This window comes from Miniopterus natalensis, chromosome 18 (assembly GCF_054644295.1).
Source record: "Miniopterus natalensis isolate mMinNat1 chromosome 18, mMinNat1.hap1, whole genome shotgun sequence".
Lineage (NCBI taxonomy): Eukaryota > Metazoa > Chordata > Mammalia > Chiroptera > Miniopteridae > Miniopterus > Miniopterus natalensis.
In genome coordinates, this window is record NC_142098.1 from 40,227,526 (window position 1) to 40,250,752 (window position 23,227).

Here is a 23,227-nt window from a genome sequence, read left to right on the forward strand (position 1 = left end):
ATTTAATTGAGATACATACAATTTACATATTCCTCATGAGGTTAGGAGATTTCATATTCCTTATCCAGGCAAAGCTCAGCCTCAAGACACTAGAATCATGGCTCATGATCAGAAAGGGAATGACAGTTGGGAAACACAGAGTAATTAATGCATTGATGTTGGAGAGAAACTGGCTGATACTGTTTAAAACAGATACAATAAGAAGAAAGATAATGGAAAGGGTGTTTAAAAAGACAAAGGTGCTCACCAGAAGGAGGATGAATTTGGTAGCTCTGGACTCAGGGCAGGCTCCAGAGGAGACGCAGGCCCTGTGGATGTGCTGGACCCTCTGCTTGTGTCTGTACAGGATGAAGACCATGAAGCCGTTGGCCCAGAGCATGAGCGCGAAACACAGAACATCAGGGGACATAAACAACACTACATATAAGTCTTGGTTTTTCCTGTGATGAACAGAAGAACAGTATCCAAAATTTTTTACACTTGTGATGTTCTTGTTGCCCGAACTGCTAGACATAACTATAGGAGCAATGACATTTACCAGCATTTGCAGGATCCAGTACAAGAAAATCAAAGGGGTGACGTACTTGGGAGCTTTCACTTTAAGCTCTGCCCACCTGGAGTTCATGGGGCTGATGGTGATGGCCTGGAAGATGCTGAGGAGGCAGGTGGTGCCAATGGACACACCCCTGCTCACTTGCCGAACATAGGGGAAAAATTTACATCCAAAATCACTGAGATGGCCATACCACCCAAAAGATGTCATCATATAGTGGATTCCGCTAGAGAACAGAACCAAGGAGTTGGCCACAGTCAGGTTGTTGACAATCAAATCTGTGGGCCTCAGCCTGCACCCAGTGAAATAAAGGAAGAGATAATGGTAAAGCAGAGAGAAATTCCCCAGGACTCCAATAACAGTGTGTAGTAAGAAGACTGTTCCTACGACCAGATCCCTGGTGGCCATGCTGTCTGTTCTCAGTGACCGATATTTTCTTCTGAGCTAGAGACGACCCTGCATGGGAATATGAGGCATAAGCCACATGCATCATGTCAGCTGAACCCCAATATTCTCCACTTACCAGCAGTTCTTACTGAAATACTGACTTAAAGTTTTTCTGTCATCTAGAAGCCTCTAAAAGTTGAATGTGTAACCATTAAAGAACACTTTCAAAGTATGAATCACTGCTACTAAGACCACACTGGCCAGCATGGCTCAGCGGTTGAGCATCAGTCTATGATCCAGGAGATTAAGGTTGGATTCCCAGTCAGGGCACATGCCTGGATTGCGGGCTTGATCCCCCGTTGGGGGTGTGCAGGAGGCAGCCGATCAATGACTCTCGTCATTGACGTTTCTCTCTCTCCCTCTCCCTTTTTCTTCCTTTCTCTTTCTGAAATTAATAAAGAGATATTTTTTTAAAAAACAAACAAGACCACACATAAAATAACTTCTTTATCCCTCATAAGCTCAAGAGGCATTTCTTACAAAGGTGAGTACCACATCAGCGCAGAGGTGTTGAGTTTCGTCTACATTCACACACTGGTTAGGAGCAGAGTTAGGATTTGTTCCTGGCTGAGCTGGTAGCAAAGACAGTGCATTTAACCTATAATGTAATAACCTACTAGTTACCTGTGTTTTTCAAAGAAACCAGTTGTTTTTGAACCCTGTCATTTTGATTTCCATTTGTGGTATTTTATTTTAAAATTTTGATAACGTCAAGTGTTCACTTATTTATGAAGGTTTATTCTATAGGCAAATATAAACTTTGAATAAAGCTTTAGAGATCTTCATAGAAAGCAGGTGTATTAATTGCAAAATAAAACTGCAGGTACCTGCCCCATGACAAGTTGGGTTAAATGAGTGCAAGAATGGTGCAATTTTAGCATGGCAACAAAGACTCATTTGCTTTATCCCAGGAAAAAAGTTCACTTACATAATTCACAGAAACAGTGCTTTGTAGAAACAAAATTATTAATAACTTTAGGTCACATTCATACCTACTTATTAATAACTGAGTTAAATAAGATTCTTAGCAGTAAGGCAAGATTTGTATGAAAGATTAACATACTAGACACATAAGGCAAAACACTTGAGTATTGTGTAAATGGCATACTTGCATTCGATTAATATAATATTTAAGAGCAACAGAAATGCCAGAGTGTCCCCAAAAATGTATACACACGTTTTGAATAATTATAAAGGCAGTGTTTATTAAAATACATTTTATTTTCAGAATTGAACTATCAGCTGTTTAAGTGTGTATACGTTTTTTGGGAACACCCAGTATTTGAGTCTGAAAATACTGTCTGAAAGTTTTAAAGTTATATTTTTTAAATGCTGCTTCTTTAAGTGGGAAAGATGTCTCCATAGAAAACATATACACAATTATTAAATATGTTTAGCAAATAATATACTCAGTCAGAAAAAATATTTTTATTTCAGTAACAGCTCTCAGACACAATTTCTTTGCAGGATCTGATGATTCCTATAGATTTAAAAGCATGGACCTATTATGGGTGCACCTCTAGAAACCTGAAAATTATGTCTGTGATTCCCACAAAGTTGGCTGAACAGAGATTTACTGCAGAACTCCAGCCATTAAGCATGTTAAAAATCAGAGTTCACAATCGCTGGATAAAACACAACAATGAATGTCAGTGAGGATTGCACTACATCACATCAGGAGCCGTCAGGGACTGGAGCAGGTCTAGGACCATCTCTTTTTACCCACTCAGCTCAAGCCTCAGGAATTCCTCCCCCTTACTCTGTGGCTTTGGTGCTGGACCAGGTTCACTCACAGAAGATCGTCTTTGTCCAGTATGTGCACTTACCCAGACTCCAGATACAACACCTTCCCTTACAGACTCTACCTCTCAGATTGATCAAGAGCAAACTCACCGACATCTTCCCACTGCCTGGATGCTGACGCACGGTGAAGTCAGCACTGTTAGTACATGTGAGAGGGAGGCAGCCAGACCCTCAGATATGGGTTGTGATTCTGTGACCTCGCTTCCCCTGGGAACTGCAATTATCACTTCACCTGTAGCAGCACTGGCACTAACAGGCTTGGGAGCTGAGAATATTTTTGGAAAACTTTGTTCCAATTACCAATTATAGGAAACAATTACAAGTATCTAGAGAACATCTACAAAGAAGGAGATGAGGTTCGGAGACACATTTTATTTTCCCTGATCCCTGGAAGCAGACAAATTCTCCCATGAGAGAGAAGGACCTGCTGAGGTCTGGCCGATGAGGGACTGGCAGTGTAGCATGCTTGCCTTCCTGAGCTATCTGCTTCCCTGAGTTCTTCTATCCAAAATCTAATTCTTTATCACTCTTCAGCGCCTCTGCAGGAATCACAGCGTGTCTTTGCCTGGTGGCAAAAAGGTGGGGTTTTTTGTTTTTTTGAAATTGATTTCAGAGAGAGAAAGGGAGAGGGAGAGAGATAGAAACAATGATGAGAACCATTGATCGGCTCCCTCCTGGACGTCCCCTACTGGGGATGAAGCCCACAATGGGGCATGTGCCCTGATGGGGAATAGAACCAAGAGCTGTTGGTTCATAGGTCGATGCTCAACCACTCAGCCACCCCAGGCAAAAAAGTTTTTCACTTAAACCGGTTTCAGCTTATTAAAAGGAAAACATCTCGGCTTCCAAATATAAGGGGTCCACACCACCCTAAGCTTTTCTCTAAAACGTTTACTTAAAACAGGCAGGAAGCAACCGTGCCGCTAAACACGTGAAGGACATTCTAACGCGCGGGAGCCTAGATGATCAAGTTCACTGGGGCAAATAGGAAAGGCCCTGGGGGCGGGGCGGGTGGTAGACACGCCCCTTTCCAGGCCAAGTCCGGTCATTGGCTTAACCGCTTTCCCACGAGCTTCCCTCTCCCGCTCCGCAGTGCAGGCCCCGCCCCCTGCACCTGCCTGCGCCTGCGCAGTTTCCCGCAGACCCGGAAGCTGATCCGGAGCCCTGGAGGTCACGTCCCGTTGAGGGATACTCAGTCTGTCTCTTTCACACCGGCGCTTGGTGGCTTCCGGGTCCGCAAACCTGCACAGCTCGGGTGTGGGGGCCGCTACGGACGTTAAAATTCTCGCGCCCGCCCGTCCCCCTCGTGGCGTGGCCCTGTATCGCCGTGAGACGTCCCGAGCCCTGGGATCAGCTTCCGTTATCGGTTAAAATCACTCGGAGGCGGAGCCCTGCCGCCTGGCTGCCCCGCGGCGGTGTGGACGCCACCTGCGTCGTCGTCTTCCCGCCTGAAACCTTTCAGCGGCCCTCCTCGCCCACCCCTGCGCCGGCTGAAGCCCTCACTGGGTACGTGGATTCTCGCCGCCCTCGCAGGTGCCCACCCCCAGCGGGCAGCGCCAGGCGCCGCGCGCTCCCCCGGGTCGGGGGAGTCTGCAGACCTCACCCCTCCTGCGACACGCGCACACCACCCCACTCTTCGCGTTCTCCTAGGGCGGGACCTGCCTCTCCCCTGGCCCCTCCTCCGCTCCGGGCGAGGTGACGGGCTGCGTGTCCTCTGCAACCTCCTGTTTCTTTCATTCCAAGGCTCTTCCCATGACTGCTAGTGGTGGTGCGCTTACAGCCCCAATACCCCCCCCCCGGGAAATGTTCTTCCCATTGCAGGGGGGGCATCTTTATTCCATTCCTGTATCCTCAAACTTGGTTTAAATTTGATCCCACATTTCTTAAACTTTTTCTTTTTTAAATATATCTTTATTGATTTCGGAGAAAGGAAAGGAGGGGGAGAGAGAGAGATAGAAACATCAATGATGAGAGAGTCATTGATCGAGCCCGCAACCCGGGCATGTGCCCTGACCGGGAATCGAACCCCTATCGCCAGGATCCTAGGTCAATGCTCAACCGCTGAGCCACGCCCGGCCGGGCACAATATCAGATGTAACCACATAGTTATACTTTATAAGGGGAAGCCTTATTTTATAAAAACATACCAGTTAATGGATGTAAAAGGAATGTCAATTAGAAAAGCAGAATTTAAATAATAAATAAAAAATCTACGGGAAAATTATCATTTACTCTTAAAATCAACCACTTCATAATAGATGGGGACTAGGAATTCTTTTACAGTTAACCCTAAAAAGAAAAACACACGAGGGTTAGGGCTGCAGACCCTGTACAATTGAAAATCTGTATAACTTTCGACACCCCCCCCCCCGAAAATAAAACTAAAACTACAGCCAGCCCTGGACATCCGTGGGGAATTGGTTGCAGGACCTCTGAGGATACCACAATCCATGGATGCTCAAGTCCTCAAGGCCCTCATATAAAAGGGGATAGTATAATGCATGCGGTCAGATCTCTGCATCTCGAATTCCCAACCAGATCCAAATTGGTTGGTTGAATCCCTGGAAGCAAAAAAGCAAAACCCACGGATAAGCGGACCCGCGCAGTTCAAACCCATGTTTTTCAAGTCCAAAGTAATATCCCAGATTGCTATCTGGCTACTCCTGTGAAAGGGTCCGAAATGCGCGTGGGAAGCAACAGCGCAGGACTCCCACCTTTTCTTTTGGGGACTCCTTCCCTGGCACAACTTCATTTCCCAGGAGTTGGCCCTTTGCCCTGAGCAGTGGGGAATTTCGCGCTGGAGAAACCTGAACGGCGGGCAGGGCTCCCGGCATGTGCAGATTCTGCCGCTCCGTCCGCCGTTCCACCCCCACCACCAACCGTCCCCCCGGCGGATTCTGGGGCGCAGAGGTTCTTTAGAGGGCGAGGCAGGATGCTTTCTGTAGGCCCGGCTTCCAGCCCCGAGGGCTCCCGGGACAGGAACTGCGTTTCCCAGAAGTCTCTGCGGCAAAGCTCCTTCGGGCCTTGTAGAGTTGCATGCTGGGACCTGAGCCGCTTCCACCTCCGCGGGTGCCTGGATTCTGGACTACATTTCCCAGGGGCCTCTGGGGCAGGCGTCGTTAGGAGCGCCCCGCGGTGCGGGCCGGGAGACGCGCGTCTGACGCACGGGGTTTTTAGGCGCCGGCTTCCCAGGACGCCGCCAGAAGTTACCCTTAACCCATTGCGCCCTCTCCCGACGCCCGGTTGATCGTTCGGCCCCGAGCGGTAAGTTGTTAGCGTCGCCGGAGGAAACCGGCGCGGGATGCGGCGGGGTGTGGCGGCGAGCGAGACGCCCCGGGCGGGGAGGCCTGAAGCGGCCTCGGCCCGTAGCTGCGGGAGCGGCTGCGGAGAGAAGTGCGCGCGTGTGTGTCGGTGTCAGGACCGGGCCGCGCCCCCGGGGCTGAGGTGCGCGGGAGCGTCGGTGAGGGTGACAGGCCCTGTCCCCGCGGCCGTGACGCACTTGTGCGTGATTGTGTGTGGGGGTGACTCGGCGGGCCCCGTCCCCGTGGCTGTGACACGCGCGCGTGGGAGCGTCTGTGGGGGGACGCGGCTGGACCCCATCTCCGTGGCTATGACGCACTTGCGCGTGATTGTGGGGGGGCCACGCGGCCGGGCTGTGTGTGACTCGGGGACTCTGCTGTGTGAGTTACCTGCGTGTGGGCTTCGCCGGGGTGGCAGGGCCAGGACGCGTCTCCATGGCTACGGGACGTGCCTTTGCTCCTCTGTGGGTGGTCAGGGCCCCGCACGGTGACTCTGACGTGAGTGTCCGTGGGTGTGACAGGACCGAGGTGATTCTCCTGACAGTGCGATTGTTTGGCTGAGACAGCGGCGGGATTGAGCGAGCCCCGGAGGCGGGGCCATGGGGAGGGGGGGACACCTGTAGCTGTGATGTCGCTGCTGCCCCTCTGCCTTCACCCTCCAGCCATGTGGTACCTGCTGCCTAGGCGCAGTGGCCCAAGGGGGAGTCAGAGCCTGAACCCTGTATGAAATGGGAATGACCAGCAAGAAGGACTGTGGTCCTGAGATGACAATTTTAGACCTTAAAGTGCTCTCCATAGAGACTACTCGAGTGACAGAAGGGAAAGGCCTCCGGAATAAGGTTGCTCTCTTGCAGGGGCGAGGTCCCTGACTTGGCAGGTGCGGGGGAGTGAACGGCTATATAGTGACAAAACCTGGGTCATTACAGCCTGGTCCCCAGGAATCTCTGAAATACTCAGGTTCGAGTTCCCCCTTGTTTCTGGTTGGTTGTAGATGTGACATGGGGACCCGTGTGGCCTGGGAAGGTATGTTCTGATGTGGCCTGTGCTCCAGAAAGGACCTGGTGTCTCATTCTTTCCTTCTCTCTCCCCCAGGCCAGATTCTCCAGAAAAAATCGCATCCCCAGGAGGGAGAAGAATCATTGCACATCTTAAAATCAAGGTTCAGATGAGTTTTGCTGTTGTTCAGAAAGTGATTTGGTTATAGGGCTTAAGAATATTTGCTTTCCTTGGCCCGAAATGTCCCCCCTAACAGTGACCTATCCCAGTAATTCCTTCCCAAGAAGTGTGACAGGGCTGTGCAGGTGTAGTCCCCAGTGTACTCCCCACTGACCCACCCTCTCTGGTGAGCATTCACCTGTTCTTTTGGCCAGTTGTTCACACCCTCCTGTGTGCTTTTTTCTAAGAATCTGATGGTGTAGAATACTACTGGGAGGTGAGTGTTTGCGATTTATTATAGAGTGTGATGTGGGAAGGAGGCTATTCGTCCTTAGGTGGAATCAGACACTAGACATCTTCAGTCTTTTCACAGGCCTGACTTTTGGAGCACAAAAAGGAGAAGGTTTGATTGTTTTAGTCAGTAAATGACAAAGTAAACAGCCTTGTGAGGCTTTTGAGAGTTGGGGTTCGAGCAAAGGTCTTTGTCATAAAGGCAGGGATTTTTTTCAGTCGTATTAGCCAGGTCTTCTTTGAGGTCTGACTGACAGTTTAAGCTTATTTAGTTGCATCTTGTATGAACTGTGAAAAGCAATGGATACTGAATGTGAGTTTTGGATCTAGAGCCCAGGTTGGTCAACTTTTTCCATAGGGGGTCATATATTAAGTATTTTATGTTTTGTGGGCTACATATAGCTGTTTCGTGTTCTTTTTCAATAGATTTTATTTTTTTGGAATGGTTTTCAATTTATAGAAAAATTCCAAAGGATTTTTAATACAGAGAATTCCCTGGTACCCTGCCCCCAGTTTCCCCAGTATTACCAAGTTACATTAGTATGGGACATTAGTTGTGATGGATAAGCCAGCTTTTATACATTACCATGAACTAAAGTCCATGCTTTATTTATTTCCCTTAGTTTTTACATCATCTTCATCTGTTCCAGGATCCCATTAAGGAGACCACGTTACAATTCGTTGTCGTGTTTCTTTAGGCTCCTCTTGGCTGTGACAGTTACCCAGATTTTCCTTGTTTCTGATGACCTTGACAGTTTTAAGAGGTACTGGTCAGGTATTTTGCAGGATGTTCTCCCCTATTGTTATACTCAGGGCCTGACAGTATTTCTGAGACACAGGGAAAGGCCTTTGTTCAAGATCAGGGAGGTGATATTGGTTTGTCACCTGTTTTTTCAGTACTGGGGGGTCTTGTAACAGTTTCCTTTTGCTGCTGTAACATATTGCCACAGATTTAGTGCCTTAAAACAGCACAGATTTGTTATCTTAACAGTCCTAGAGGTCAGAAATCCAAAATGGTGTCTCACCGGGCAAAACCAGTTAGCAGGGCTGCGTTCCTTTTCAGAGACTCTAGGGGGCACTCTTTTCCTGCCTTTTGCAGTTTCCAAAGGCTGCCCGTGTTCCCGGAATTGCAGCCCATTCCTCCATCTTCAAAGCCAGCAAAGACAAGCCCTCTCAGGTCACAGCCCTCTGACCTTGCTTCTGTCTTCAGATCTTTCCCTCTCTCCTTCTGACACCCCTCATCTACTTTTTCAATTACAGTGGACCCACCTGTATAATTCTGGATAATCTCTCTATATTAGGGTCAGCTGATTAGTGAGTTTAAGTCCATCTGCAACCTAACTCCCCTTTGCTATGTAATGAAACATTTTCACAGTTTCCAGAATTAGGACATGGGCATCTTGGGAGACAGCTGTTCTGTCTACCACAGGCCTACTCATTCAACTTTCCCGTAATGACTACAATATCACACTCAACCCCCATAACTGTGGGGGGCCTTTTAATTTGGGACTGCCTTAGGTTATATTTTTTTAAATTGGATTAATGCAGGCCTGCTGCAAAAAAAATTCAATTTCCTAAGGAGCTCATAAAGAAGAAACTGAAATTACTTACCTGTGACGATACGGTCTAGAGCTAATGACTATTGATATTACAGTGTGCATGTTTCCAGTCCTCCCCTCCTACTCTAAGCATGTGTGTATGGTTTTGTTTCTAGAGCATTGAATTCTGCTAATTGATCATGTAAATAAGCCAGACTCTTCAGGCCTTAGTTTGTAAAAGGGATCCATGGGTCATGTTATGCCTGTCTGCTTGTGGGGAGGGGAGAGGTGTGCCTATGATCCCCTTCTTGCTTTGAAAAAATTTCCCATATATTTACCCCTTATAGGATAGGAGATACATCAGTTGAAATTGATCCCATGGCTACAAATCAAGAAAGAGAGACTTTCAAAATCAGACTTTCTAGGCTTTTAGTATTTCTTTCACAGACAATGACAGTGATCACTGACACATTGCAGATATGGACTGAAGAAGTGACATTTCCAGGGGCAGATATGAGAAAAAAGTATAAGATGACGGTAGTTAAAAATGTTCACATAAATCTTCCATATCCCACAGAAGACAAGATTCAGGCTCTCGGTAATGTTCTTAATTTGGTATCTAATGTTCTCAATTTGGCATCGTTTCAGCTGAATTTTTGATGCAGGATCATGAGTGTCCCTCTTTTTGCTGGTGGGGAGGGAACCTTTCCTTCTTACCTGACTCAGAATCTTTTTTTCTTCTTCTAATATTGTTAATTAAAACGAATTTCATTCTTAAGAGACTCTGAAAGTTTTTAGTTAGCATGGATTATATAGACAGCAGGTGTGAGAATCGCATATTTTGGGGACGCAACAGGATTGAGTTTCTTTTATAAAAATGAGTCGAGGGGTGTGTGACATTATTGATCTTCAGAAATGGCAGCTAACATGTATTGCATAATTGTTACATATTATTGTGCTTTATGTAGGTTCTCTTCTTAATAGTTGAAACAGTCATACCTAGTAGGTACTATTTTTACCCCCGTCTTACCTGTAGGGGAACAGACACCCTGAGGTTAGCAACTGTTAGAGCTCAGATTCAAATCCTGAAAGTCAGACCACGAGCCTGTATTCTTAATTTCACCTCCCACGTTATACATACCTTTTAAAACCGACCTTCATGGCTTGGTGATTTGTCTTAAATTCCTTTATCAACTTAAGTCAGTATCATTATTAATAAACATATGCCATTATAGCAAACCTTAATTTATTTAATCTGTCCTCTACTGTGAGATATTTCTATTTCTACTTTTTCATTTTTTTTAAAGAATTCTCAGATACTTTCAACAATTAAAATAAAATAAAATAAATAATTCTCTGGAAAAGCAATAAAATTGATGGATCATGTCAGTCTCAACGTCCTGGTTGTGATGTTGTGCTGTACCTTTGCTACGGTGTTCCATTGGGGTGCGCTGGGGAAGGGTGCGCAGGATCCCTTCGTATTATTCCTTATAACTGCACATGAATCTACAATTACTTCAATAAAAAAACTGTACCGTAAAAAATTTCTCTGAACATTCTTGTGTATATATAGGGTGTCCCCAAAAAAATGTATACACACTTGAACAGCTGATAGCTCAATTTTAAAAATGAAATGTATTTTAATAAATACTGCCTTTTCAATTATTCAAAGTGTGTGTATACATTTTGGGGGGGAACCCTATATATGTGAACTATTATAGCTTCTTCCTTGGGATACATTCCAGAAAGTGGAATTTTGAGTCAAAATCATACTTCTGTTAAGTGCCTGTTATGTGCCTGACCCTGTGGTATTAGTACTAGAATCACTGAAGGGACACCGTTACCTGTCCATTGCTTATAATCTGGCGAGGAAAGGTAACTGAATGGAAGAAGCAGGAGGCAGCCTGTGGTCTATGCCTGTGGCGAATTGCAGGTGATATGCCCTGACAGGTGCTAGGAATGGCATCGTTCTCACTGTAACCACTCACGTCAGGCCATGACCAAACAATCCTGAATGTGCAGGCTCTTTGCAGAAATAAATAGAATTTATTTTGTAAGTTTCATACCTTACATATTTTTTCTAATAATGTTTGGTGCAAAGTGAAGACTAACAGGGTCAGTTGATTTAGCAGTTGTCTGTAGGACACCATGGCTAAAAGGACAAGTTCAGAAGTACAGTTCACCCACCCGTCAGGACATAAAACCAAGCAGCATCGAGACAAGCGCCAGCATCTAAGACATCCTTTGGAATTTTGGTCATTGTGTCCATTCACGACTCCAACATATGTGGGCATAGGTAGACATCAAAGAGTTGGTTTAGGAAGTGAAAGGAAATAAGGAAAAGTTACTTAGTAAAATAATCCAAAAATGATCTGAGCTTTTTCTGCAAGTTCAAGATGAAACTTTGTTTTTATCTTTTGAGAGTCTAAGTTCCCCTTAATAAATTTAAAAGAAATAAATGCACACGTTTATATGTCAAGCCAGTGCGTGGTTGTAAATACCCAGTGAGGTATACTTATACAAAAAGAAGAAACTCAGGGCCAGCTGGTGTGGCTGAGCGATTGAGCATAGACCTGGGATCTAGGAGACCAGGTTCGATTCTCCGTCAGGGCACATGCCCAGCTTGCGGGCTCAATTCCCAGTTGGTATGCAGGAGGCAGCCAATCAATGGCGCTCTCATCATTGATGTTTCTCTCCCCCTCTCCCTTCCTCTCTCTGAAATCAATAAAGATACATTTTTTTAAAAAAACTCAAGATCAAAGGGTGTGCCGGGGTCCCCAAAGCCACCGCCAGGTTCAGTGATTCTCTCTAGATGGACTCAGGGTTCAACCCATCACCCTACCCATAGCTAAGATTTATTATAGTGAAAAGGTTCAGGGCAAAGTCACCAGAGGGGAAGGCACACAGGAAACGCTGGAAGAAACCAGGCGCAAGCTTCCAAGTGCAGTCACACAGCACGTACTTAAGCCCTCCGCCATCAAGTTCCAACGACACACAGTGTTTATTGGGAAACTCACAGCCAGGGAGCACAAGGTTTTTATGCCGCATCAGTCACATAGGCATCGTCTGCCTGACACATACAAAAATTCCAGGAGCGTGAGCCACGGTTATCAGTTAGGGAATGGGGGGAATGCTGGAAGTCCAGCCAAGGACTAATCTTGCAAGCAGGTTCAGACCCGCTATGTTAACTCTTTTCTGTGCAAGGGATATGTAATTTTCCAGGATGTTCTCTTCTATTTTTATTTTTCTGTTTCCCTTTCTGTTGATGTCTTATGATGTATCAGTGTCTATGTGTTTGTCTGTGTGTGTGTGTATATATGTTCATATATAGAATTTTACAACTGTAATGTATCCTCTTGTTTTACTAGCCTGATTTTCCGACTGACGATGTGTCTGAAATATTCTTCATGTCTAAGTATTTCTTCCAACTTAGCACTGAATAACCACTAACATCTATGTTCCGCATTGATAGTCTGCATGTTTTTACGCAGTCAGCTCTTCTGGACGCGGAGTGCTGAGGCTGCCTGGGCATTTCCTTCTCCTTCCTGTCCACCTGCCATGTCCTGACCCACATCACCCTATCTAGAGGCCCGAAGAGACTCGAGTTTGGATGATGCAGCCCCTCCTCACCCTGAACTGTGTGACTGGAAGGAGCAGGATGGACTCAGAATGAGGCTGAGCACCCTAAACACACCCACTCAGGTCCAGATCACAGTCCCCCTGTGCAGAGTTAGAGGTTTAAGGGGGCAGTCTTCACCCAAGACCACCTTCAGTTTCCTGAAACCAGCCTCAGGATCAATGATTCAGGACTAGAAGGACTCCTAGAACTCACTGGAAGATATTCTACTCAAGGGTATGGTTATTACAGGGAAAGGGTACAGATTAGCATCAGCCAAGGAAAGAGGCGCATAAAGCGAGGTCCAGGGGCGTTCACAACATGAGCTTCCATTGTCTTCTCCCCAAGGAGCCAGGACTTGTTACCCTGCTGGCATCAACAAATGACTACACACAGCGCATTGCCAGCCAGGGAAACTCACCAGAGCACCAATATAGACATGATTGATTGATTCTTTGCTCAGATGTTAACCTCAGTCTCCAGTTCAACTGATACCCCATGACCCAAAATCCCCATCCCAAATCACGTGGTTGATCCTTCTAGAGTGAAGAGCTCCCACTCTAAGACTGTTGGGTGTAGCCAGTTCCACCCAAAGACTCTTGGGTATGGCCAGCCCCATCCTAGGATGTAGTATGGCCAGCTGGTACCCAAAACAAGGACCTTCCTATCAAGTATGATGCAGATTACTTCTCAGACGCTGAGGACAAAGGCCAGACTTCTCTTTGGTCAAGGCCAAATTCTTAATACTTAACCCCTAACAGGGAGCTGGCTAGAAATCCTCTTGCTAAAATGTCTGGGTCTGAATTCAAGGCAAAATATAAATAAAACTCCTCTGTTCCACTCTGTGCCACTGGGTTTCCTAGAGTTCGCGGGAGCGCTTGTTTTTTTCCTGATGTGCATTGTCTGTGTGGGGGTGTTGGGGATTGAGCTGGGGGCTCTTTGGAAGCAAAGATGGAGGAGCAAAAAGGTTGTATGATGTCACTTTGGGGACCACGGTGCACTGACTTCAATGCCTCTGTCTCTTCGTCCAGCTCTGGTTTCTCTGGACTCTGTATCTTCGGTGAAGGAAACCCCTAGACAACTCTTCAGTTCTTCATTCTAAAGCTATGGCCCACGTAAGTGTGTATTTCTCTTTCCTTCTTGCAATGTGATGTTCCCGTCCTGTGGCTGTTTTTGTGAATTACCCCGAAGCCTCCTGCCCAAGTGAGCCCCATCTGATGACCTGCCCAGTTCTCCCCGTCCCGATGAATGGTGACTGACACCACGCCTGCCTTTGTGGCCCATGTTCACTAATATGGAGCTAATTATTCAGTTTCGTGCTCAGTTTTTTGTCAACAGGAATGTTGGAGCAATGGAGAGAGAAAGTCTCTTGAAAGATTTTAGTTGGGTCCATGGTTTGATTAGTTGGAGATGTTGGACCCATTTGAGCACAGGAGAAAATGAAGATTCTCCACTGATGTTGCTTCCAGTCAGATAAGAGGGAGTGTTCATACTTGTTGGTCCCAGGATTAGTGTGTGGTGACAGCCCAAGCTTTATGAGGCTGTTAGAATCCGGTAGGGCTGTGATTGAGGCCTGCGGACTCAGCAGCGATCCTGCTCTTGCCAGGAACCCGAGAGGTCACTTTTGTTGTTGAACAGAACTGCCCGACCTCTGTGCTTCTGCATCACTTGCTACCAGTATCCTGTCAATCAGGAACAAAGGACAGGCAGGGGTGGTGGTGGTCACAGGTAAGAGCGTCTGGCATGGTGGAATAGATGACCACATGCTCCCAAGAACTGGGGAGAACCTTAGTCGTTTTGTCCAACCTAAGTGTCTAATTATAATAATTAAGTCTAATCCACATCATCACGGGTGGATTAGACTTAATTATTATAATGGAATTTTTTTAATGTTTTTGTCATTACAAAGGAAGGCTGCTTAAAAGGTAACCTGGCAAAATGGTGAACTGGAGGCTTGAAAACACTCAAATATGCCAGCCCTGTTTTCAAAGATAAAAGATCGTATGTTACATTTCCAAAACAAAACCGGAGGAGTTCTTTTCTTTCCCCTCAAATGGCAAAGGATGCTCTAGCAGTCCACCCCTGCTGAGGATGTGAGGATGTGAGGATGTGAGGCAGGCATGTGGCGAGCTCTGTGCGAGGCAATGGGAGGGAACCTCGGACTGTTTTATCCCTGCTCCGACAGGTTGGTGTGCCTAAGAATTCCACAGTGTAGCCGGTGTTCTCTGCAGGAACATGAGGGATTCTGCTTGGCACAGCCATATCCCAGGCTTCCAGTGTGCGCGCTGTATCCACTCTACCCAGAGCATAGCCCTTCCTCTCCTGTCCTTCATCTTGAAACTGCCCTTCTGTTTCATCAGGGACATGTGGGTTTGTGTTCTCAGGGTATGGTGACGTTCTCAGATGTGGCCATCAACTTCTCTCAGGAGGAGTGGGCCTGCCTGGACTCGACGCAGAGGGACCTGTACTGGGAGGTGATGTTGGAGAACTATAGTAACTTGGTCTCACTGGGTAAGTTGCCTGCATCGTGTAGCTTAGCCTCTGCTCCCCGAGTGTTGGCCCCCTCCACTGTGGATTTTAGGACTGTCTTTCAAGAAACAAGTTGAGTTTTCTTCCTGTTCCCAGGGAATGCTTGTTGAGCTTTATCGAGTTGGAAAGGGGGCATCACACACCTTCCTCTTGTCATCCATCAGTGATCTTCCCACCTTCATCTGGCCCTTCCCGTAGTTCCTGCTCTCTTCATGAGCAAAGGATGAATTAGAATTCTGGAACATTCATTTCACAACCATCTTCAAGGAAACCAAGCTTCATACTGTGATATTAATGTTTATACCCAAATTGCCTGTGCTCTGGAGCGACTTGATTTCTCTGTAGAGGTGGATTGAGCAAACAGAATTCACGTAAAGCCAAACTGAGCATATTTCACTTCTGACACACGTGCCTGAAGTGAGGCTGAAAGTTATAAATCCATGAACTTTGAGTTAAACATTAGACTATAGTGTCTTGTAATTGTCTCGGGAAATGTCTTATTTTTCTGTTAGTGAAATAACAACCATAATATTTATGGCTGATATTGTGCTTGCTGTACACCAGGCACTGTTGTAGGCACTGCGTGTGAGTGTGTGTATAAATACATTTCATGTCATTCTCACAAGCTTGTGAGATAGGCACGATGATTGAGCCTGACTTGTAGATGAGTTCCCTGGGGCGAGAGGACGTGGTCGCCGGAGGAGTCGGAACAGGAGCCGAACGTGAGAATTCCGGCCCAGAGTCTGTACTGTCAGCTGCCATGTTCTTCTCCTCCAGGGAGGAGGCCTTCAAAAGTTTAAAACAAGACCTGTTCCTTCCCTGTCCGGTCCACGTGTTTGCTCTCTACTTCTTTCTCTTTTTTGAAGTCTCTGTGATTTTTTACTTTCAGGTGGTTGTAATTTGATTTTCCTGGGCTCCCCAGGTATGTCATCACAATGCCTACAAACTACCCTTTTTCATCTTCATTTTGAGAGTTTCCCCTCTAATGTCTTTTGCTTGATCGTGTCAGCTGACAGGAAATGGGTGGGCTGACAGCCAGGCCTCAGTGTTCGCCAGTAACGTTGTGGGAGCAGACGTGGACTGTACATTCCAACTCGGGTCTGGTTGGTTCATGTTTACTCTGCGGGAGAAGCTTTCGGTTTGTAGTTAGGCCTGTTTATTTGCTTTGTTTCCCTAAAAGGAAACAAACGTGGTGCTCTCTTTTCTTCTAGACTTGGAGTCACCATATGAAACCAAGAATTTACCTACAAAAAAGGGCATTTGTGAGAAACGTTTTTCCAAAAGGAACTCAGCTGAGAAAAGGAAGCCCCTTGACCTTGACTGGGTGTGCGAAGGTGAGTCGGAAGGAGCGCAGGGCCCTCCAGAGGGGAGTATCAACCAAGTGAAAATCAGCTCTGTGAGAAAGCCCGCTGGTCGCAGAAATACCTCTGTGAGATCACATCAGAGACTTCATAATAGGGAGGATTCCTATGACTGTAAGGAATGTGGGAAGGCCTTTAGTCGTGGCTACCAACTTGCTCAACATCAAAAAATTCACACTGGTGAGAAGCCCTATGAGTGTAAAGAATGTAAAAAGGCCTTTCGTTGGGGTAATCAGCTTTCTCAGCATCAGAAAATTCACTCTGGTGAGAAACCTTACGAGTGTAAGTACTGTGGGAAGGCCTTTCGCTGGGGTTCGAGCCTCGTTATCCACAGGAGGATTCATACGGGCGAGAAGCCGTACGAGTGTAAAGACTGTGGGAAGGCCTTTCGACGTGGGGACGAGCTCACTCAGCATCAGAGGTTTCACACTGGTGAGAAAGACTATGAATGCAAAGACTGTGGGAAGACCTTCAGCCGCCTGTATAAACTAATTCAGCACAAGAGAATTCACAGTGGCGATAAGCCCTTTGAATGTAAAGACTGTGGGAAGGCCTTTATCTGTGGTTCGAGCCTTGCTCAACATAAAAGAATTCATACGGGTGAGAAGCCCTTTGAATGTCAAGAATGTGGGAAGGCCTTTACGCGCGTAAATTACCTTACTCAGCATCAGAAAATTCACACTGGTGAGAAGCCTCATGAGTGCAAGGAGTGTGGGAAGGCCTTTCGTTGGGGTTCGAGCCTTGTTAAACACGAGAGAATCCATACTGGTGAAAAGCCATATAAATGCACAGAATGTGGGAAGGCCTTTAATTGTAGCTATCACCTTACGCAGCATGAGAGAATTCACACTGGTGAAACGCCTTATAAATGTAGGGAATGCGGAAAGGCCTTTATTTATGGGTCAAGCCTCATGAAACATGAGAGAATTCATACAGGGGAAAAACCCTATGACTGTAAAGAATGTGGGAAAGCCTTTAGCCACAGTCATCAACTTACACAGCATGTGAAAACCCACATCATGAGTGTAAGGACTGTGGAAAGGCCTGTGACCACGTGAACCATTTTAGAGGACCTGAGAATTCACACTGCTGACAAACCTGAATACAAAGAATGTTCGGAGGCCTCTAAACAGCATTCATTTCTTTCACATGAGGAAAATTCATGATGTGATTTAACATAAACTGTTCGCTGGTCACTCCTTATAAAGTATCAGGATAGTCAGGTTAGAAGCAAATTTGGAGACTAGAGAAACCATCTTCCCTCCATGATTACAACATACTCAGTATAGGCAACTTTTTTACTGAGTGGGTTGGTTTGATGGATGCATAGAAGGTGTCCAGCACCTTTCAGTCTCAGTTGAGATCCGTCCTGGGGAGTACCTGCTAATGCAACATACGTGCAAAAGCCTTTCATCGTGGCACATTCCCTCCGGGCCATCACCACCACCATCATCCCACCTCCTGACTCCCTGTGAGACTGGGAAAATTAGCTTTTACCCCTGTGCATTATTTGTGAGGATAACTACCTAGTACTGCTGTTGTGGTGATTAAACAAGTTCGTACATGTAAACGCCTTGAAAGTGTATCTGGGATATTGCGTAAGCTCTCAATAAATGGTAGCTGTTGCTGTTTCTGTATCATTCCCGTCAGTGTTGCTACTAATGAATTATTACAAGAAGATCCCCTGTGGGGGTGACAGTTCAGACAAGACTATCAAACTTCTACAAGAAAATACAGTTTTCACAACCTTGGGGCCCATAGTGTTTCTTAGGACATGAAAGACACTAAATGTAAAATAAGGTTAGTAAGTTGAACTTCATCAAAAGTACAAAGTTCCATTCATCGGTGGCACCATGAAGGAAGTGAAAAGGCAAGACACAGACTGGAGGAGACAGTTACCTACACCTGACAAAGGACTCACGTGGAAAATATAAAGAATGCCCCAAGCCAGTGACCAGACAAATCAGCCCTGGCCGGGTAGAGCTCGGTTGGTTAGAATGTCGTCCTGCTCCCTGAAGGTTGCAGGTTCAGTCCCTGGTCAGGGCACATACAAGAATCAACCAATGAGTGAATACATGTAACAAATCCATGTTTCTCTCTCTAATCAATAAATTTTTTAAAAAAACTTTAATAAAAATAATAAAGAGTACAGGGAGGACTTCAATAACCGGAACAAGAGAAGATCACCAGGTGGCCAGTAAGTAAGTGAAATTGTGTTCAGTGTCGTTTCCCATCAAGGAAATGCCAAGTAAACTGCTCTGTGTGTCACTAGACGGCCAACAGACGGCTGAAATCAAAACTGCATGAGCCGGTCTCTTGGGTACTCTAACATACCTTGTTCAGGAAGGAACTGAGCCAGCACGTTGTACCCCTTCCACATCCTGGAGGTCCCACAGCTGGGACATGGAGGCGACGCTCAGGGCAAGGGAGTGGACGTGTCCTGAGGTAGGGTCCAGGGCCTGGAGTACAGTCCCGGAGAGCAGTTGGACCTGAGCGATCCTAGGTGTCAGCCCTCGAGCGAAGGGAGTGGTTTAGGCTGGGGAAGGAACTAGAGCCCCAGGTGGGAATCTGAAAACACAGGTGGGGAGGGCTGGGACTAGGGAGTGAGTTTGAAGAGCCGGGGGAGGGGCTGGTAGGCTGAGAGCCTGAGGAAGGAAAGGCTGGCTCTCTGGGCGGGTCCTGGGAGCTGGAGGAGAGTCGGGGAGTAGCTGGAGGACCCGAGCTGGGAGCCTAGCCTGGGGCGAGGGTGGGCGCTAAGCTGTGGGAGAACCTGTGGGCGGGAGGGGGTGTGGCCTCGGCCCAGAGGAGTGGGCTGTAAAGGCTGGCACACACCTGAAACTAACATAATGGTGAATTCCAGCCGAAACTGGAAAAGTTAACACAATAAAGGCCGACCAAGGATCCAGAATTGGGTTGAAGCAGGGTTTACGTTTGGTGTACCTCTAGGCCAGGGTTACATTTCAGTTAAAGCCGGTTAGTCCTTGGGTCACATACACCTTGGTGTTAGGGGTGAGCTGGGGATTTGAACAGCGTGGGAGGGACCCTGAAACATGCTCAACCATAAAGAGAACGGAAGGTGTGAGGAGGGAGGCGGAATGTGGGGAGCATGGTGGAGATGATATTGAGAAACTTGGAGCTGTGCGGACACAAGCAGTAGTGGGCAGGCCTCTGGTGGGCACAGCCGAGGAGCAGGGACACTGCCTGGAGGGACGGGTCATCGACAGGAGGAAATAGAAGAGTGTTACGTTAGGACTGGGTTCGAGGACAAACACCCAACAAAGTAGCCAAAGAGGGTGGGGTGGGAGAATGGGAAGTGACTGACCCCTGCAGAGCTACGGCTGCTTTTAGCCTCAGGCGGACCCAGGTTTCACACAAACTGCAAGACCTCTGCCTGGAGTTTGGGCTCTGCTGCCTTAACAGTTTTTAGGCAGAGGCTGCGCGCAGGGGTCCTGACCACACCAGCATCCGGCGTGCAGTCTGCATCGGGAAGGGAGTCTCCCCCACACTTCCCCAGGTTTGCAGACTGGAGCCTCCCAGGCCCACTGGCGCAGGAGTCGATCCTGGAAACTCCTTAAGGCCACGTTTGCAGCGGTCATCTGCCTCTTCCGATTCCCCCAGCACCTGTGAAGTCCCCCACCCGCTGCAAGCTGGCTCACCTGCAGAACTTCACTGAGACCAGTGGAGCCAAAGTCACCCCCGAGGCCCCTGTAGTAAACCCAAAATCCATGTCTGCGGGGCGTATACCCATTACGGTATGAGATGCTGGTGACCTCTTGGAACCACTTTATATAGGAACACATCTTTCCAATTTACAACGATTAACCATTTCCACATTTTTCACAGTGGTCATTTATTGTCTGTATACAGTTGGTTCTAAATCACATTCAAACAGGATGTTTTCTTTGGGGGGTGGGGTATGTTGAAGCGCATCCAAAATCTTACTTTTTAAAAACAACCCCAAATACCATTATCATCACACCCAACAAAAATGAGTGGTACGACATGTATTCTTTCTGGCAAAAGAGATTTTTTTCTTCCAAATGTCAGCATCAGACTCGAGTTCGGTGAATATTTAACCTGCAGCTATTAACTCTCTGGTTTGGGCCGTGTCGTCTGTTACAGTCAGCACACCCTTTTCCTGGAGGACTGCCCACAGTCTAGGTTTGACTGGTGTTTTCCGTTGATAAGTGACTGTCCCTTACTGTCTTCTATGAGCTGATAGCTGATCTAGAGCCTTGATTACATTGTGATTCAACTTTTCAAAAGTATCTTATGGCCCTGGCAGGTTTGGCTTAGTGGTTAGAGTGTCGGTCCGTGGCCCGAGGGGTCCCGAATTTGATTCCAGCCAAGGACACGTACCTCGTGCCCAGGCTCCATCCCTGTCCCAGGTCGGGGCGCATGCGGGAAGCAACCCCTCGATGTGTCTCTCTCACATCTGTGTTTCTCTCTCCCTCCCGCTCTCTCTGAAAAGCAATGGGGGGGGAGTATTTTGTGGGCAGTGTTGCCTGTCATAGCCCAGTGGGGCTGTTCCCACATCAGGGTGCTGAGAAGGATGAATCAGGTGGTGTCCATCCAACTGCCACTCCAGGTTTCGGTCTCCACTAATTAATGTTTTCTGACCCTGTAATTTCATCCTATTTTTTTAAAGTCATCTAATAACTTGGCCCCTCGCTTTCTTGACTCATCCCCGCGGTGGTTCCGTTCTCCGCCTGCCGCAGTGGCTCGTTCCCACAGCGTTGACAGCCCTTTGCTTTCTCACCACCACCCTCCACGTCCACAAATCTGAAAGTCGAGTTCCCGTCCCCCGGTCTTGTCTTTCCAGTTTAGCTTCCTTTTCGTCCCGCCCAGCTGTCACCGTCTTAACAAGCACTCGACCACTCCCCCCCCCCCCCCCCCCAGCAAGGCTGCTGCTCTGAAGTGAGGAGCTCAGCTCGGCGCCAGCAGGGCTGAGTCGGGGCAGCAACCTGAAGGGAAGTAGGCATTGCCCGGGCTGGTCGGGGTCAGTGGTCAGCGTCGGCCCTTGGGCTGAAGGGTCCCGGGTTCAATTCTGGCCAAGGGCACGCACCTCGCTCAGTTGCAGGCTCAATCCCCAGCCCTGGCCCGGGTGTGCGGGGGAGGCAACCCACCCATGTGTCTCTCTACCCCTTCCGCTCTCTGAAAAGCAATAGAGAAATATCCTCAGGTGAGGAATTTAAAAAAAAAAAAAAAAAGGTCATTGACACAAATGTTTCCTGTCAATTATATCTCAGTGAAACTGGGGGGGGATGATCATTTCTATCAGAATGAAATGATGCACTTTATCAGCTGTAATTCTTTTTCTTAAAGTCTACTTTGTACGATATTAATGCAGCTATGTCAGCTTTCTTTTATTTGTTTATTTTAAATTGATTATGAGAGAAACATCAATGTGAGAAACGTCGATGGGTTGCCTCCCGCACCCGCCCTGGCCGGGAATCGAACCCGCCACCTTTGGCTGCGCCAGGCGACGCTCCGACCAACTAAGCCACACCAGCCGGGCGCTGTTACCGTCTGTATGACCTCTTTTTTTCTTTCTTCTACTTCTAACCTACCTGTGTCCTAATATTTAAAGTGCAGCCCTTGACACAAAGAATGTTGCAACGCCATGGATGGACCCAGAGGGTGTTACACTAAGTAAAATAAGTCAGACAAGAGAAGGACAAATACCGTGTGATAGTGCTTACATGTGGGATCTGAAAAACGAAAATAACCGAGTGAACAAAACAGAAACTCACCGATACAGAGAGCAAACTGATAGTAGCCCGGTGGCAGGGAGACTGGGGGCTGGGTGAAAAGGGTGGAGGGATTAAGAAGTACGAATTGGTAGTTGCAAAATTGTGACGTGGATGTGAAAGTACAGCACAGGGAACACAGTCAACAGCACCGTCATAACTATGCACGGCGTCGGGGGTCGCTTCACAAATTATAGAAATGTCTAACCGCCATGCTGTATACCTGGAACTAATGGAATATAGAATGTTAACCGTCATTGTGAAAAATTTTATTTTCTTTTTTTTAAAAATATGCCTTTATTGATTTCAGAGAGAGGAAGGGAGAGGGAGACAGATAGAAACATCAATGATGAGTCATTGATAGGCCGCCTCTTGCACGCCCCCTGCTGGGGATCAAACCCACAACTGGGGCATGTGCCCTGACCGGGAATCGAGCCTTGATCTCCTGGATCTTACGCTGATGCTCAACCATTGAGCCACACCGGCCTGGCATGAAAATATTTTCTAATTAAAAATCTAAAAACGTAAAGTGCGACTCTTGACACAATTTATAGTTGAAACATGTCTTTTCTGCCCATATGGCAATCTGTCTTCCCTGGAAATAGGCACAAGAGGGCTCTTCTACGTGCAAATAGTATTTTATCTCCTCTTCTGATTGCTGGCTGGTCACCTGTCGTTTCTTTGTGAAAATTCATCTTCCCACACACGTAAAAAGCATGCACTTTTCTGTTACGTATATCATACTTTTAAAGGTTTACATTAAAATTATACCACATTAAAGGCATGTCCTGGCAGTAGAGCCAGGGCTCTAAATGCAGCCCACCTTCGCACTTCATAGAGGCTCACAGTCTCCATTGAACCAGAAGATACGTGCAGCGTACGGGA

The 23,227-nt window shown here is 47.0% G+C and overlaps 2 protein-coding genes and 1 long non-coding RNA gene across 3 annotated transcripts in view; 2 read left to right on the forward strand and 1 right to left on the reverse strand.

The window, feature by feature from the left end:
- Positions 1 to 1,082, reverse strand: LOC148091104 (vomeronasal type-1 receptor 4-like). The gene has a single exon (XM_087826904.1). The coding sequence runs from the start codon at positions 959 to 961 to the stop codon at positions 23 to 25; it is 939 nt and encodes a 312-aa protein (XP_087683030.1). The 5' UTR covers positions 962 to 1,082; the 3' UTR covers positions 1 to 22.
- A 4,847-nt stretch (positions 1,083 to 5,929) lies between these two features.
- The window catches only part of LOC148091105 (uncharacterized), a 33,791-nt gene continuing 16,493 nt past the window's right edge, over positions 5,930 to 23,227 (forward strand). The window contains exon 1 of the long non-coding RNA XR_015716000.1: positions 5,930 to 6,067. This is a non-coding gene — a long non-coding RNA (uncharacterized LOC148091105). The remainder of the gene's footprint in view (positions 6,068 to 23,227) is intronic.
- ZNF331 (zinc finger protein 331) lies at positions 12,147 to 18,696 on the forward strand. Its single transcript, XM_087826900.1, is given in 6 exon segments — positions 12,147 to 12,939; positions 13,734 to 13,817; positions 15,087 to 15,213; positions 16,443 to 17,606; positions 17,609 to 17,651; positions 17,653 to 18,696. Coding segments are annotated over 5 exon segments (1,449 nt in total). The 5' UTR covers positions 12,147 to 12,939; positions 13,734 to 13,808; the 3' UTR covers positions 17,759 to 18,696.

Excerpts from the sequence above, each read along its gene's own strand:
- LOC148091104 (XM_087826904.1), bottom strand. The coding sequence starts at position 961 with ATGGCCACCAGGGATCTGGTCGTAGGAACAGTCTTCTTACTACACACT.